Raw genomic sequence first — 18,645 nt, forward strand, 5'->3', positions numbered from 1 at the left:
AAGCTAACAAGCATTTTTAAACTTCACATCATATTTATTAATTATCATTAATTAATGATTATTTAAATTTTAACTTTTAAAAAATATAAAATTAATAATTATTAATTATTTACCTATATTTTTCATAATACAAATGTTTGTAAGGTGGCCATGTAACTCATGTTTTCCTTCACGCAAATGACCAACTTTGGAGAATAAGGCTTTTCTCCCTCGCGTGGCTATAAAACCACCTTCAATTTTTTTTTTTCCATTTAAACCCCCACTCATAAATTTTCTAGCCCCACCAGTCCCATTTTCATACATATTAATACCCCTCTTCTCTTCTTCTCTTTCCTTATCAAACATTATTATGCTTGCATTAAAACCCTAGCTTTTCCCATAGAGGTATCTATATATATATGGTCATCAAAAGAAAAGAGCAGTGAGGACGTTTACTGATTAGACATGAGTGCAAGCACAAGCCGCCGCGGCGGCGGCGGTAGCAGCGGCGCTAGTGGGAGTGGTACCAAGGGTAGGGGTAGTGGCGGTCCTTGCGGCGCTTGCAAGTTTCTGAGGAGGAAATGTGCTCCGGGATGCGTCTTTGCGCCCTACTTTGATCCTGATCAAGGTGCAACCTACTTTGCATCGGTGCACAAGGTTTTTGGGGCTAGCAACGTTGGTAAGCTTCTTTCCAAAATTCCAGCTCATAAGAGGCTTGATGCAGTTATTACTATTTGTTATGAAGCACAAGCACGAATGAAAGATCCTGTTTATGGATGTGTTGGTCAAATCTGTACCCTTCAACAACAGGTATTATTTATTTTAAATTTTCAATTGAGATTACTCGTCCTATAACATAAATTAAGATGATTACTCATCTTACTTTATTTAGCATTCATTATATACTACAACAATTTATGAATGCTAAATAAAACAAGTTATACTGATTTTGGCTAAATTTATTTTTTGTTATTAAACATTTTCGTATTTAAAATTTTCAATTGAGATTACTCATCATATAACATAAATTAAGATGATTATGTGATCCATCTGAGATTGTGGTCTTCGTAGTTCATGCATATATATATCCATAATATTCATTGTTTGCTTCCTTTGGCTATCTTAATTCGACAATAAGCTAATTAAATAAATATTTAGGTTTTAGTAATCTCATCTTTTTATGTATTTTTTCCCCTTGACTCGGGAATAAATAAATTTTTAACGTACAAAATATATAATTATCATAAAAAAACAGAAATTAAAAATTGTTATATTTAGTTTACAAGGTAATATATTGAGTGTATAAAAAATATTATTTTTAATGCTATATATTTTGATTCATTTTAGTATAATTAAAAGTATTTTAAGGACATGATGAGTTATAATAAGGAAATAAATTTCTAAAAATAAAAAATAAATCCATAAACTTTTATAATACATTTAACGCATGAACAATTTAAAAAAAATATATAATTAATTTATATTTTTTATTCAAGATTTCAAATTTAGAATACTTGTTATTTGTTAATTACCAAGACTTTTCTGAATATACATTAAATTTCAAGAATACGAAAACAAAACCAAATTTATAGTAGTCTTGTAACTTCTTTCATTTTAATTTGTTTGTTAGCAAATAAATGAGAATGGATTAACAACCCCCATTTTCAGATGTTCACACCGCTTTTGGATGGTTTTCGTGCCATTTTTGCACAAATTAAGTGAAAGCACGAAAGGAGAGACTGAAATTGAATCTACTACTTTTAATTTTGTACATGTTGATGAATAGTAATTTGTTTAGGAAAGCCTCTAATAAACGAAGTTTAATTTATGTTTTAATTCTAAGATGAAAACTCACGTACAAATTAATATTTAAAAATTATTAAATAATTTAATAAATTTGACTAAATTATCACCTAATAATTTTTAACTATTAATTTAACACGAAGTTAACTATATATAAATCTTCGCCTAATTCTAATCTGTAAATAAAAAGATCTCTCTACTCTGCATTAGTATTCCTTCAACACAATACCTTATTACCAGAAGTGCTTTGTGTGCACCGGAAAATAAAATAGAAAAGAAAAGAGAAAAAACCGTTAAAAAATAATATTTTAATTTGTTTTTTATTTTTATTTTTTTTACAAAATTTAAAAAATAAAAACATTAAAAATAAAAAATAAAAATGTAAATCAATGCATCTTAAAAATTACTAGTGAGTTTCTAAACATTTCAATGAAATTAAGCCACAATTCTTAATTAAATTATTAGACCAGTTAACAACAAATTCAGAAAAAAAAAAAAAGATCAAATGATGAGTGGTCGGATGTAACATGAATTTAGTCTTTGGTTTTTGCTGGTTTCAGGGGGATATAGTTGGTTAGTTTTTAGGGCTTAATTAAACAACATTATAGTCACTGTCTTTAATTTCTTTTTTTTTTTTTCTACAGGACCAAAATATATGTATTCTGATCTTTTTTCTCTTAAAATGAACATAAAAATAAAAATGAATATTACCTTCCATAGTTTTTAATCACACTCATTTTCTTTCGAACAAAGCTACGAAATCAACGTGTAACTCTAGCTTTATTATCAAACATGCAAACTTAGCTTTAGTCTCACTTAATCAATAGGATATACCTAGTGAGTTAGAAACTTGTTGCATTTCTAAGACAATTTTTCTTTTCAATACAGTTAAAGTGATACTTTAAATTAATTAATCAGTTCCTATTTTCTAGAAAAATATAAAACTAATTCTTTTAAGAGTATATACATAAATAAATCTCCAAAAATTTTTGCGTTGGACGTTTTTATCCCAAAAAGTTTTTATTACGTTTAGATTTTTAAACTTTACAAAAATAAGACATATAAATTTTTTTGTCATACTTTCGAAAATTTATTTATCCAATTGAAAATAATAGGTCGGAGTCAGTGGTAGAACTTGAAATAAAATTTTGGAGAGGACAAAAATTTAACATTAAAATTTAATAATAATATTATTTATATTAAAATAAAATTTGTAAATATAATTATTCTTTAAGTTTGTTACTAATAAGATAATAAATAAATAATTTTACAGATAAAAAATATAAAATAGTTTATAATTGTACTCTTTGAATCTTTAGTGACTTAAAATCTTCAATAATTGAATTAGAACTAAACTTTTTAACAATTTCTTTCTCAATTTCTTTTTTTATTATTTTCATTGCTAAAAATAATTGCTTGCTGTAAAACTGGAAGAATTAATATGAGACAAATCAATCTATCAATCATGAGAGTTGCTTGTTGAATAAAGAGATGTGAAATGCGAATAGAGAAGCTGCTAGTGAACCTGAGTGCTTTAAGTCATAATAAAGTATTTGAACCAATTAAACTATTTTTTATTTTTTTTAAAAAGTACTACTAATTTTTTTTATAAAAAATTTGGGAAAGCCATGATCCTATTGTCTTGACTAAGCTCCGCCCCTAAGTCTGACTAACGTATAATTTTTTTGAGACAAAATTCTCCTATCTAAAATTTCTTATTATTTGGATATATACTTTTTTTAAAAAAGAATATTTAAGATTAATTACTTTTTTATTTTTATTAATAATTAAATATCTAATATTTAAAAAATAGAGATTAAATTATTATTATTAATTAATTAATTAATTAATTAATTAATTAATTAATTAATTAATTAATCCGATGTAAAAATTGTTATTGGTAAATTTGAGATATGTATTATGCGATTTCTGAATGAACATCAGCATGGATTGTATATTACACATGTAAATATGGCATGAATTAATGTTGTCCATACTCGAGTTGCATGAGATGGTTTAACTGTAGATCAAAATTTCTTTTTCATAAAAATTGAGCTGGGTTTATAAGATACAAAATCATCCATGTGAAAAGCTTTTACATAAAAGAAGCGCACTAAATATACAAGACTATTCATGTTATAAATTATCCGTTTAAACTTTAAACTTTGGAAAATGATGATTCATAGCATGTATGTCTTTTTTATAATAATTTTCTTTTAAATAAAGTTATATAATTCAAATTTATTACTTTATAAATTAACACATTTTTTTCTTATGATTTTAAAAAGTTGGAATGTTCTAAATGTGTACATAAAAAATTAGTTATTAAATTAGTTATCGGTATAAAATACATATTAAAATATAAAATAATATTAAAAATAAATTAAATAATATATGTATTTATATACAAATATCTAATATTAATTTAGTAATTAATTTTTTATGTGTACATAGTATTTTGTTTGAAGATATTTAAAAAATATTTTTTAAAATTAACTTGTGTTTATTACAACTAAAAAGTTAATAAAATTTTATATATTAATAAATATTTAGATTTACTCGCTCTTAATTAAATTATTGATGCAAAATTTTATTTGCAATCAAATTTTTTATTTATGTCTATTATAATTATTTTAAATTTTAAAATTATTTTTCTAAATACATTATTGTTGTTTATATATATTTATTGAAAATTATTTTTAATTTACTAAATATAAATACTACTAGTTTAAAAAAAAATTATCTTTTTAAAATCAACTTTAATCAACCTCTTACGAAAAGTAAAATATTTATCAAATTAAACGTAAAACTTATTGCAAGTTTGACACATAGACATATTTCATAACGAAACCTTAATTAAGTGAAACTCTCTAATAATGAATCATGAAGAGAGAATAATAAAAGATGTAAAGGGAAAAAAGTTTCTAAGAGTATAATATTAGTGAGTATCAAAAAGCTATTACTATACAAAATTCAAATTCATAGTTTCATTTTTTTTCTTCGTACAATATAATTAGGTGAAAACTTAGGTACAGTTAAATTTATATAAAGTTGATAACTAAAATTCGTTAAATAATTTAACAGATTTGACTAAATTATCATCTAACAACTCTCAGCTATCAATTCCAACTATACCTGAATTTTTATCTATAATCATATTACAATCAATTATCTAAGTGTCTTTCTTGTATAAAGATCTTGGTTTATATAACCATTCTTGCATATTGATTGCTATGATAGGAGCTTTTTCTATGATGCATGTTGTTAAACTTGCTTATGCTACTTATGAGTATTGGTTAACAATAATAATTTCTCCCGATGAAGTGGGTATCCGCGAGGATTTATCTGTCGAGAGATGGATTTGGAGAGTATTTTCTACTCATGGAAACAAAGGATGAATATCCGATTAATAAACGGGGTAGTGAAGGCAGGAGAAGAAGTATCCTCTCCGTGGATATTTGTTTAATACCCATTAGTATAAAATTACTATAATATCTCCAATATATATGCGTCTCTAGTGGCTGTGGTTTCGGTGGCTAGTGGTGACTACATGTTGACCAACCAATGAGAAACTGACAGTTGGAGTGTGGTATATTGTCCTCAAGTCTTGTATTAATTTTCTAATTACGGTAAATCTTGGTTAGTTTCGTAAGACTAGTGGTGTAAATAAGTGATTAGCCAAGGGATATGGATGTCATTTAGTGGAATAGCCTATTGGCGATTGAGGGCGTGGCCAACAACCACAAAAAATGGGCGAGATGTGCAATGGACACTGTTAGAGAAATCAGCGCGCGATGGAGGAAGGCCACGTGGTTTCGGTGTCAAATTTTGTGGGCTTAATCACTCTAGCGGCAGCATCTCCGTTCTTCAAGGACATCAAGCACCTGAGGCATATGAATGATGGAGACAGCGAAGCTTTTCATTTGAAGAGAATACCAAGCACTGCAAATCAAGCTCAAGGGTGGCAGAGAGGAGGCTTGAGGACCTCGTCAGCATAGTGGCGGTCCAGACCACCAATAGAGCCTGAAAACTCAAGTGCACACCAGAGATCAAGCGGCGGCGACAAGCAGCATAGACGCATGCAGCAACACCTTCTGCTGAGGCGGACTAGGTCGGATCCAGGTGCATCAAAGGTGGCGGGATGTAATCGGTGGATATCTTCTTGTAGCAAGTGTAGAGGAAAGACCGACAAGGAAGGTGGAGCAGATCCATGGTGGTTCAGTAGAAGAAATGGGTTGGGATTGGGTAAGCTTTCTCAGTTCGGGTCGAAACCCAATCTGTTTCACTCAGGACTAGTTTTTAGCCCAAAGTCGAACACCAAAAAGACAAGAAAAAGTTGATTATCCACATCTATTTTTTCAAGTTTTTTCATGAAAGTCAAACCGCCACGTATTATGTTATTACAAGTTCATCACTCTTAGCCACCATAGCCATGGCTTTTCCCAAGCCATTAGAGACGACACCATATATATATATATACACGATTAAAAACCCTAGATTTTCTTATCTGCCTCACAACCTCACCCTTGCAACCGCCCCTCCCTCGCTCTCAGTCTCTAGAATCACATATTCACCCATTCTCAATCTCACTCTTACATAATCAAAGCCTCCACTCATCAGCCTCATCTTGTCATCTCCTCAACCTCATATTCGTCGGCATTTTCCTGTTTCTCCTTCTCAAGTCAACCACATTACTCTTATCGTCAATGTTGCTCTGCATCGCACTGTTCATCGCCGCTTCCAGCAACGTTGCCGCCTGTGAATCGTCGCTGCCTGTAGATTGTCGCGTCTTGGTTGTTTCCTCCTCTATCTCATCTTCTCTGCCAATCTTTTTCTTTTTCTTTTCTCTTTCCTTCTTCCAATCTTTCTTCTTATGCAAAGTTTCAATCTTTTCAGTTAATCAAGGATTTGAGATGTTCTCATCTCTTTGGAAGGAAAAGAAAGAAGAATCTTTGAGAACAATGAAAATGTTCTATTTTGCATTCTTTTAGTTCTATTATGTATTTTTGTGAATGTAATATATTTTTATTGTGTATTTAATGTTTATTTTCTTGCCAAATCTGGATCTAGAAAGGATAGGAAACGAATCTAATTTAGTTATGGTGTAATCAAATAATATTTTCTCAAGCCTACGAGAGAGGATTGACACCGATAGGGAATAGTTATGGTACCTCGAATGTTAAAGATAGGTATTCACTTGCTTGACTGACAAGGAGAAGTATGAGAGAACTTACTCGAAGTGGTTTTCTACTTGCTTGAGAAAAATCCATACGTGTAGCACTCAGTCATCGTTCTATCATCCAACATGCTTCTATCTAAGTGATTTCATAAAATATGGAATGGATATGTATCGCAAGAGGGTCGACTCATGATTCAGGTAATCCAATCTTACGTGTGTAAGGCAGAAGCTTCCAAAAATGGTTTTCCAAAAATGGGTGATCGAAAGATCGAATCATTATGCGTATCTTGGTGGTCGTTACTTTTGGTGTTCTTTCTTTTTGGCTGACTCATCTTCCTGTTCTATTGATCAGAAGCATCCAGCAGTGCCACATTGTCACGCGATCCAAAAAAGGTGGTCCAAGTTGTCAACTGGGTGGCAAAAATACTACCCCAGTTGGTGGGGAGGTACCTACCTTGGGTTTCACACAACCTTCTTAATGAACATTACGTTTACAATAGAATATGACCAACGCTTTAGAGAAATGATAGTAGTTCTTTGCAGTATGTTTCAACATTAGAAACCTAGGAACCGCTCATCACAAAGTAGGCCAAACATGCGGTGGACTGGTGGTAGTGGCTTGAAATAAAATCCGAATCATTTCGATAGAATATGAAACCTTTTTTTATGACATTTTGGTTCCTGAACCAATTTTAAAAACACTAATCCCCAAATTGACTTCTCTTTCTTCAGACCTTTTGTTCTCTTTTTTTCGTAGTTGTTTTGCAGACCTTCTATTCTCTATATTCAAATGGCTAGTAGCAATAACGCAGCTGGGAGCTCAAACAACCTACGCTTTAATGGAAGCGATGCTCGGAGAACCACAAAAATTGGAGCATGTCTTTCTTGATTTAACAGTAATTTCTACTCCAACTCCTTTACCAATTCCATGTACCCCATCTAACATTTCAACCTCTTTTTCAACTCATCATCAAAAGCTTTTCCTTGCCTTTCATTTTCTGCAATAAGCTTATCCAACTATACCTCAAGCTTTTGAGACAAGATTTTATAATCAAAATCCTCCTTAATTTTCAACATATTTTCAACTTTCATAGCTTGAAAATAAAATATACAGTAATATGTCTGCCAAAAAAGCAAACCAAGTCAAATATCAATAATGTTTTTAGTTTCATATAACAGTAATAGTAACATATTAAGAACTTTGATAATAAGTCAATCAAAATCTGTGATGAATCGACGATTGAATTAGGAATAAATGATTTCAAATTATTAGAAAAAAAACAAATATTAACTAGCCATTGGATAGGATATGCAAATTAAGATAATAATAATTTTAAAAACAGTAGATAAATGCATTGACAAGAATAAAGGTAGAATCTAAAGTAATCAATTCATCTAAGAGAGGATTATCTATTTATAAATAAAAAGGATATCAGGTTTAATATCTTCAACAACATTATTAAAACTGCAAGTAAAATATAAATTCCTGTATTCTGGGTCCTGGAATGCAACTCAAGGGATGAATATATGTAACTATTAACTTTAGGGACTACTTTAAGGCTCGAATATAATTTCAAGGACCACTTTGAGACTTAAATCTTAGGAGAATAGTTGCTTCAAATCATTTTTTGCCTACTAGCCCATGCCTCTACTTACCTAATTGTTCTTTACATTTCACTACTTTACTTTATTGGTGTAGTTATGTATCTCTTCTTGTTCCAATCGATATCTTTGATTCTGAAACAGAGCCATGTACTATACCTCCAAAGGAAATGACTATGTTATCTTAAGGTGGTTTTATTTGCGGATCTTTGTGTAGAACAAAGTTGTTCTTCAGAGAGGGTATTAAATTGACTTATCACTAGTGTTAGAAAAAACACAAATGCCCATCATCATAAGAGAGCATTTGGTTGTTGTCTTTGTCTCTCTGAGACATGGACACGGTGGCACATGTCCTCTGTTTGGTTCAATAAGACACAATTTTTAGATAGACATGGAAGGACACAAATAGAGACAAAGACACAAAACTTGTTTCTATCCAAATAGTTGAGTCACTTCGACATAATTTATGAGACACTAATATTTTACACTTTACACTTATTTAATTTTCAAATTTCCAAAATTTTATACTCTCATTCTCCTAAACTTATCTCTGTAACAGCCCAGACCACCCGCTAGCACGATATTGTCCGCTTTGGCACACAAGGCTTCACGGTTTTGCCTTTGATGATAGGGATGATAGACGAAGCCCCCCACACTCACTCGTCAAAATGCGTCATGCTAGGGAGAGGTATCCACACCCTTATAAGGCATGCTTCGTTCCCCTCCTTAACCGATGTGGGACCTTATATATCCCACATCGGTTGGGGAGGGGAACGAAGCATGCCTTATAAGGGTGTGGATACCTCTCCCTAGCATGACGCGTTTTGACGAGTGAGTGTGGGTGGTTTCGGCTATCATCCCTATCGTCAAAGGCAAAACCATGAGGCCTTGTGTGCCAAAACAGACAATATCGTGCTAGTGGGTGGTCTGGGCTGTTACAGATAGTATCAGAGCTGGAGCCCGGATCGATGTGCCAGCGAGGGCACTGGGCTCCCTTAGGGGGTGGATTGTAAGGTCCCACATCGGTTGGAGAGGGGAACGAAGCATGCCTTATAAGGGTGTGGATACCTTTCCCTAGCATGACGCGTTTTGACGTGTGAGTGTGGGGGGCTTCGGCTATCATCCCTATCGTCAAAGGCAAAACCGTGAGGCCTTGTGTAGCAAAGCGGACAATATTGTGCTAGCGGGTGGTCTGGGCTGTTACAGATGGTATCAGAGCCGGAGCCCGGATCGATGTGCCAGCGAGGGCGCTGGGTTCCCTTAGGGGGTGAATTGTAAGGTCCCACATCGGTTGGGGAGGGGAACGAAACATGCCTTATAAGGGTGTGGATACCTCTCCCTAGCATGACGCGTTTTGACGAGTGAGTGTGGGGGACTTCGGCTATCATCCCTATCGTCAAAGGCAAAATCGTAAGGCCTTGTGTGCCAAAGCGGACAATATCGTGCTAGCGGGTGGTCTGGGCTGTTACAATCTCCCTCCTACTAGCATCTTCCACTTCTCTCCAACTCCTCATTCTATTTTCTGTGGCTCATCATTCCTTCCTCCATCATCCATCTTTCCTCCGCCACTATCTTCGCCTCCATCACTGTTCCTATAACACCCCGTTACCCTAAGCCTTACCTCTAGCCATAAAGCAAAGGATAGCAAAGTGTCACGACAGTTCTAAAGCTTATAATATATAATATATATTCAAGAATTTATATAACTAGAAGCTCGATGAAGGAATAATAGCTCAAAGTCGCATAAAGCGGAATTACAAAAAGCGAAACGTTCATACACGATAACTAAAATACGTAGGCACAGATAAAACAAGACATAATATATATAAAACCTTGTAGATAGCTCTAGGATACACAAGGTAGTACTTAATTTAAACAAGACATATATATAAGTGTGAAATACCAAAAAGAGTTTTGAAGTTTAAAACAGCTTATACAACTTATCTCTCAAATCAAGCCTCTAAGGCCATAAAGTCTAAAATAAAAAGGTGAGAGAAAGTACTACAACAAAATAATCAAAATACCATAATAGATCATAAGATCTTCCGCTCCGTCACCATCTCGCAACTCACCGAGGTGGGTTACGACCTGCATCTAAAAAATAACAACAACATATGGTATGAGAACCAGAGGTTTTCAGTATGGTAACAGTTCCTGATATATAAGATGTAAGGTTTTGGGATGCCAAAGGCAATCCTAGAACTTCACACCGATACAGATATTCAAGATTAGAATAAATAAATAACTCAAACCATAAACAGGGTATTCTATCTTAAGGGATTTCTAACTAACATAGCACTGCTGTCCCACGGCCTTTGCCAGCCTAACCTCCATGCGATCCCATCGCCACTTCCTACCGATTCTCCTAAATCCCAGTAGAAAAACACAAGTAATGTAGACAAGTAAAGCACAAGTAGAGTACATGTACAACAAATAGAAGAATTAGCAAGTAATATGTGATTCATTTAGGCATAACAGAAATTAAGCAAAGCATACACACAGGTAGAAGATGTATATGATGAATGCCTTTTCTATTGGCTTGTGATATCACTTGTCAGTCCATAAATGCCAACGCGACACATCCTTCCGGATGTAGCCTTCCTGCCACACCCAGAGATATAGGCTCTGCACACTCATGCAGCAGGAAAATCTGCCACGCTGGAGATATAGGCTCCACACACTCATGCAGCAAGGAAGGAAACAACAACAACTGTCTCATCATAAATTATTCCCAAGATATAGTGTTGGGCACACTTTTGCAGCAGAAAAACTGCCACGTCAGGGATATAGGCCCTGCACACTCCCATATAATCCAATAATTTCATCATTCCTTTCCAAGTTCGCAACTCATCATAACCATCACCGGTTTCCAACTTCTCAAATTCATCATAAGCATTACGATTCCTCAAAAATCTCTTCAACCATATACTTCACAACTCAGCATTCACCAACATGACTCATCAATAATCATCATCTAATAATATATATGTCATCACATTCAACTCATTCAACCTCCATCCAAACCATCATCAAGCATAATATTTATATACAACTAATCATACAATCACGTCATTCAAACCTATCTTAAGGTCAACTAGCCTAAGGTTCACGAAACATTACATATTACATAAAGGAAACCGAAACCATACCTTGGCCGATTTTCATGCAACTCAAAATACCAAGCAAAGCCACCAAGCTCAAAAACCACCAAGCATCACTCCAACAAACTCTAAAACTCAATCTAACATCATACAACATATCCCATCAAACCTAGGGTTTACTAAAATAACTAAACACAAGGATTTAGTGAAACCTTACCTTACTCAATGATATTAGGGATAAAATCCAACAATATTCCAATGCTAGATCACCCCTAAACAAACAAAATCACAAAACTTACTCAAAAACCAAATCTAAAAATGCAGAATTATTAGGTCTGGAAATCGGAGGTTGAGTTTGGAGTTCTTACATACAAATTTTCATTATAAATGATGGGTTCGTTGAGAGCTTTGCGTGGCCACAAACGGCTCGTCAATCGGAGCTTCGTAGCTCAAGTTATGATCAAAACAAGGTTTGGGTGAATACTAAAACCCCAAACCCTTCTCTTCTCTCTTCTCACCGTCCTTCTCTCTCTCTCTTTTCTTAAAAATGAGGCTGAATACCTCTTAGTTAGAGTTTTTATATGTTGGACTTGGGCCTGGTCCAATCCGCTAAGTGTTTTTGGTCCGTTTGGCCCATTTTAGGCCAAAATCTTTAAGATTAGCGCCCGATTTTCGATTCTAAATTATTTTTGTTCTTTCAAAATAATAAATTCAATTTTTCAAAATCTTATTTTTTAAAATACGTGGTACCAGACAGACTAGAGCCGGTACTAGTATGTATTTTTATAAAAGTTTTCCGCAAAAGATATATTTTCCCACTCAGAAAAATCCATTGAATTTAAAATTTACCTTTTTATTTTCAAAATATCATTTTTATATTTTCAAATCTTTTCTGGGCAGTATAAAATTATTTTATTAAAACGGTTATTCTGATTCTTACAGTTCCCTCCGAAACCGTCAGTGCTACCACCGCTGTCATGCCCTCCTCTCTTTGTCCTCCCCTTCACTCTCCACCGCCCACTGCCGCCTTTCTCCCTTTTCCTCTTCTCATCGCCCCTTGCTGCCTCTCTCCCACTCTTCCTCTTCGCCCATCATGCTTCGATCACCCTCTCTTCTCGATGATTTCAAAGACTTTATTGTGGGGTACTACGAGCATCTGCCACTTCAGATGATGAAGGACGGCAGAGACACAGTGGAGGTAGAGGTGAAGGTGTATTTCGAGTATAGAAGATTTGGGGAAGGACTATGGAAAAGAAGGGTTGTAACACCCTAATATTCAAATCCTTATGCTCGAGTCATAAGTCAATGATAATAAGGTGGTACGACTCTCAAGGGGGATTTTTAATACATAGTTTATAAGTATAATTGAAAGGAGTATTAATCGAGAAGCCTAAAAAGAGTAAATATAAAATCACGAATTCGCGACACTCACGCATCGACAACTAAAGATAAAGCGTGAAGTCGAAAGCGATATACAGTTAAAGACATTAAGGAGAATAAGAGAAGGACAATATATAGATATATAACATAAGTAAATAGCCACTAGTCGCGACCCGCGAAGTTTAGGCCGGTTAGGGTACAGTATAATAGTAGTTGACAACAGTATCTCCTAATCTCTTCCAAAAGAAACATAAAAAGCCTCTATAGGCAAGTTCAAAAGAGTTTAATACATAATAGGCTTTTCAAAATAAAGGTGGGGAGATTCTAAGCAAAATATAAAGTAGAGAATATAAAGATCTTCGCCGTCTCTCAGATGAACCACAACTCACTTCTGAGCACCTGAACATGTATCTGAAAAACAAGAGATATATATACGGAATGAGAACCCCCGACCCATGGGTTTCTAGTACGGTAAAGTGCCAAATAAATACAATGCATTGTAATAAAAACTCACTAAGCATCCTAAACTTTCTTTCACCAAATATTCATCCAATGTTCTCGCTAATCCATAAATAGGCAACTGTTCATCCAATGTTCTCTCCAACGAATTAGAATCAAAATCATAAACAAAACCATCACCAATTATTCTGTCTTAGCAATTCTATATCAATACTTCATATCCTCACCTGAAGCAAGTGAAATCACTTCACTGCGTCCACCCAGGAAGCTCAAATTATCTCATTTTCTACCTGGAGCAGTGAAATCACTCCACTGCGTCTACCCAGGGAACTCAAATTACCTCATTCAATAATTATCAGTTTAAATTAATCATATCATTACTCCATCTCAACAAGAACAACCCTCAGCATCAATCGACACCACCATGAGGGACCTCTCAGTTGTACAAACACAAGCAATACAGACAAGTAATACACAATAAGGTACAAGTAGAACAAGTAGCACATAATCAGGTAACATATCATATATGATATAGCAATCCAAAACAAATTGGCAAACCCAAACAATTCAAATATATGCAAATGATGTATGCCTGCCCTATGGCTGATGATATCATCTGTCGGTTATATAGCCAACCCGACACGTCCTGGTAGCTAACCATGGACAGAAACACCCATGCAGAGCAAGTGGGCTTGAGCTGCAACTCCTTTACTACTACCCGCTTAACACAGAGCCAGTGGAACAATCACTATTGCGGCTACTACCCAGGCAGGTATTTAAAAGCTAAACCTGGAGTGAGTGGAATCACCACTACTGCTGCTACTACCCAGGCGTCACAATCTCTGACCTGGAATAAGTGGGACGAACCACAACCCTTGCTACTGCCCAGGATCACAAAACATACATTCATTCAGTTTAAAATCAATCATCATTGTTATCAAATCTCAAACATTAACCTGGAGCAAGCGGAACGAATCACAACCCTTGCTACTACCGAGGTATCACAAATACACATTCATTCATAATCACTCATTATTACCAATTTTCAAACAATGACCCGGAGCAAGCGGGACAAACCACGACCCTTGCTACTACCCAGGTATCACAGACATACATTCATTCAAAACTCCATAATTAAACTCATTTATCATAATTCTCCTTCCCCATCTTATACTCGGAGCAAGTGGACAACGCCGCTGCCTACTACCCGGGATTACACGTCACATTCATTTTCAAACCATCATTTCTGCACTTCCTCAATCACAATTCATTACTCCAAGTCTTTCTTCATCAACAAGTTATCACATTTCCTAGCTTTTTCTCATTACTAGGCATACTATAAAAATTTAGGACTTAAAGGATGAAAATGGAGGCTTAGAAGTTTGAGATTCGGCTTTAAAAACTCAAAAATCAATTTTTGCTGAAAATGGGGTCACGCGTACGCGTCGCCTACGCGCACGCGTGGGAAGTGGAGAAAACGCGTCACCCATGCGCATGCGTGGGAAGTAGAGAGGTAGGGTGACCGCATGCGCGTCAGTTATGCGTACGCGTGGATGCGTTTTGTGCTCCTCGAACAAAACCGGCACGCTACCATCTCAACTCTCTGGAATTTATACCACGCACCTGCATCAATACAGCGATGCATACACGTCGGCCAGGCGCATGCGTGAGAGAGTAAAAATCGTGAGCGACGGGTGCGCGTCGGCCATGCGTGCGCGTCGGAGTACGTTTTACCAAAAATTTTACTAAGTTTAAAAAGCTGCAGGATTACATTTTCAAACCCCAAACTTCCGATGGGCATAACTTTTTCGTTTCAAATTATTTTCCACCCGTTCTTCAAACGGCATAAACATGTCGGATCCAATTTTATTTCTAAACAAGTTTTATACAAATCGGGGATCCAGAGACCAAGTTATGCTCCGCCAAAGTAGACCAAAATCACAACTTTCATAAAAACCAACAAAAACAAAATTTTCAACACAAACCAATTTTAAACCTTTTCAAAACCAACCAAAACTTACCAAAATCAACCTCAAGCCTCTTCAACTTATATTTTAACATTCTCATTAAATTCACAATCCACCAATCCAGTATTTTGACCAATCTCAATCAAATAACTCAATTTCAAACAAAATATCATATCATATCTTTCATTCCACATCTCAAGTTCTAACAATACCAATTCCATCAACTCTCAATACATACAAATCCATATCATCATATACAACTCACATGCATTACCAACAAAGACATCAATTCCTCCCTCGAAACCAATAACCACATAGTCCATACAATCCATTGTAACCAAATAACAACAATCACAATTCCATTCAATCTCATATAACATCACACAATCATTAATTTACATTACATATCAACTATACATATTAGTACCAACCATTTACACAATCCAAACTTAATCCTAGGGGCACCTAGCCTAGAAATTCTCATCACAACACACGGTACTCAAATGAAACTTAAATCGTACCTCTTGTAGCCAAAATAATTGAGCTTCTTCTTGAAAGTCTCCATCAACTCTTAGCTCCAAGCCTCACCAAGGCCCCACAAGCAATATCAATCTTCCAATTGTGTACCAAAATCAACCAATACTCTAACATAACCAATTTCACACTTACAATCAACCTAGGGTTCATGAAAATGATAAATCACAAGGGTTGGAGGGTTTTTTACCTTAACCCACTGAAGTTTGTGATGAAGATCACCCATGGCTCATACTAGAACACTCCTAAACAACCAAAATCACAAGATTTCCTCAAAACCCAAATTAAATTCGAATTTAAAGAGAAAAACGAAAACTGGGCAGAAGACAGTGGAATACTTATCACAAAACTTATATAGAATTGTAAAGGATGAGAAGAGCGACGCGTGACCGCAAACGGCTCGTCAATCGGAGTTCTGGAGAGAAAGTTATGGTGATTTGAAGTTTAGAAAACTAGGTTTTCTTTCTCTCTTCTCTCTATCTGCCCCCTCTCTCATTCTCTAGAGTATATAAGTTGAAATGCTCATAACTAATGTTTATATATATTGGGTCTTGGGCCCACTTGGGCACAGTTCACCTGTTTTAGTTCGTTGGCCTAACTTTGGGCCAAAACCTTTAATATTAGAGTTTTAAATCGTATTTTAAATATTTCTAGCTTCCCAAATTATAATTTCTCATTTTCTAACCTTATTCACTTATAATTAATTTATTCAGCTGTAGTACTGGATAGATCTCAGCCGGTATTGCCGGTCAAATTTCTAGTGCGCATTTTTATTCAGAAAACTATATTTTCTGACTCAGAAAAATTCACTGAATCCACATATCTCATTTAAATTATCAAATTCTAATTGCTAAATTTTCTAACCATATTTGCTCCTATTTAATTTATTATTTATTTAATTACGATTTGATCGGATTTTACAAGGATGAGGTGGCACTGAAAGAGATCTCTATCTATTTCCATTATTTTTTAATAAAAAAAATTATTGAATTGATTTTTGAAAGAGATCTTGTTGGTAATAATAATTTGAGTTGATGTTTAATTATTTATTTATCTTTTGATTGGACGATTTATTTTTTATTATGAATGATGGAGGAAAAAAATAGGTAGTGGTAGTTGAAAAGTTTGAGTGATGATAGTAAAAATAGAAGATGAGGATATTATAAATTTTTTAAGATTTTGTGTGTTTTATGTATTTGTTTTGCCAAACATAAAATATGTATACATATCTTTTGTATTTATGTTTTCTTAATTTATGTCTCAATGTCTATGTTTCCATATATATACTAATCAAATAGAGTCTATGGGTAGTATAGGCAAATTTAAAATAAACATGATAGAAAGTTAGAAACAGCCTACCATAATAGTATTCGATTGATCATGATGGAATTTATAATAGGATAAATCGAAAATAAGTAGCTATTTAGGTATTACCGAGATAAATTTTGAGAGAAATAAATAGTACAAATAAAAGATTATATAATTATAATAAGAAAATAGTAAAATCGTGGTGAATTTTTTGTTTATTAGGAATTTTGTTTATTTATTTATTTTCCTTAAAGTAAAGAGAATTTAGAATTATGTTTTTAATTAGTCGTATTATTTCTTCCATGACTAATTTTCATATAAACAACATTAAACACTTAGTCAACAATGTAATATTTTTCATTTGTGACATTTTCTGATCTCTCTTTTTTTTATGTAGGTGTTAGCTTTACAAGCCGAACTCTCATTCTTACAAAATCATCTTACTACAATGGAGATACGCCAACCGCTACCAATTCCTCCAACGCAAGGAGTGCCGACATCAACTGTTTTCTCAGTTGCGGACTTACCAACGGTTGTGGGTGTTGCCCCCGCCACCTTATCAATGCCGGCCACCTTTGATCTGTCTTCCCACTTTGATCCAGCAACGGCCCAAGCATCTTGGGCTGTGTATCAACGGGCCATGATGGACCCACGCCAATACATGGCTGTTGCCAGCCCAATAGGCCCAACTGCTGGTGGTGGTGTTGATCTCCAAACAGTTGCACGTGAGCTCATCAATAGGCATGTGCCTCCGCAAGCACCACCTCAGGCTTTTGGTTCCAATGCTGCATCGACGTCAGCTCCATCGCTTAGTTCTTCTAAGTGATCAAAAACATATTTACATCTTTAAACTTTAAGCAACTGATCTTTAATTTTCGTCTCGTTAATCATAGATAGTTATGGAGGAATGTTTGAGTTTTCTTAGGTGGATGTTTCGTTGAGAAAATAAAGTCATAGTTACTGTATCGATAGTATATCATTATCCTTAGCCCTTCCTCCTTTAGTTTTTTCTGTAAAAATGCTGGACAGTGAACTTATTAGTTATTAATACAGATGTGAAATATTTTTAAGGGTAAAATTTTAATTTTCTTTTAAGTGAAAACTAAAATAAAAATGCTTTGAATTGTTTTAAGTGAAGATATAAATTTAATATTAACAAATATTATATTATTAATTTACCCAAAAAATAATTTGTTTATCTTATAAAAACGATTACCAACTTTTTTTTCCGATGCTAATATTTAAATTTGCATTACCACGTGAATACAACTTTAGATACAAAATATGGGGCCCCAAAATTAACATAGAAGAAATCGTTATTCCATTTATTCAT

At 34.2% G+C, this 18,645-nt stretch overlaps 1 protein-coding gene across 1 annotated transcript; it reads left to right on the plus strand.

The window, feature by feature from the left end:
* Nucleotides 1-239: 239 nt before the first annotated feature.
* Nucleotides 240-18,360, plus strand: LOC112743919 (LOB domain-containing protein 30-like). Its single transcript, XM_025793351.3, has 2 exons — nt 240-789; nt 17,710-18,360. Exons 1-2 carry the CDS (start codon nt 445-447, stop codon nt 18,136-18,138), a joined length of 774 nt encoding a protein of 257 aa, XP_025649136.1. The 5' UTR covers nt 240-444; the 3' UTR covers nt 18,139-18,360.
* Nucleotides 18,361-18,645: the final 285 nt, after the last annotated feature.

The sequence above is a fragment of the Arachis hypogaea genome, chromosome 14 (genome assembly GCF_003086295.3).
Source record: "Arachis hypogaea cultivar Tifrunner chromosome 14, arahy.Tifrunner.gnm2.J5K5, whole genome shotgun sequence".
NCBI lineage: Eukaryota > Viridiplantae > Streptophyta > Magnoliopsida > Fabales > Fabaceae > Arachis > Arachis hypogaea.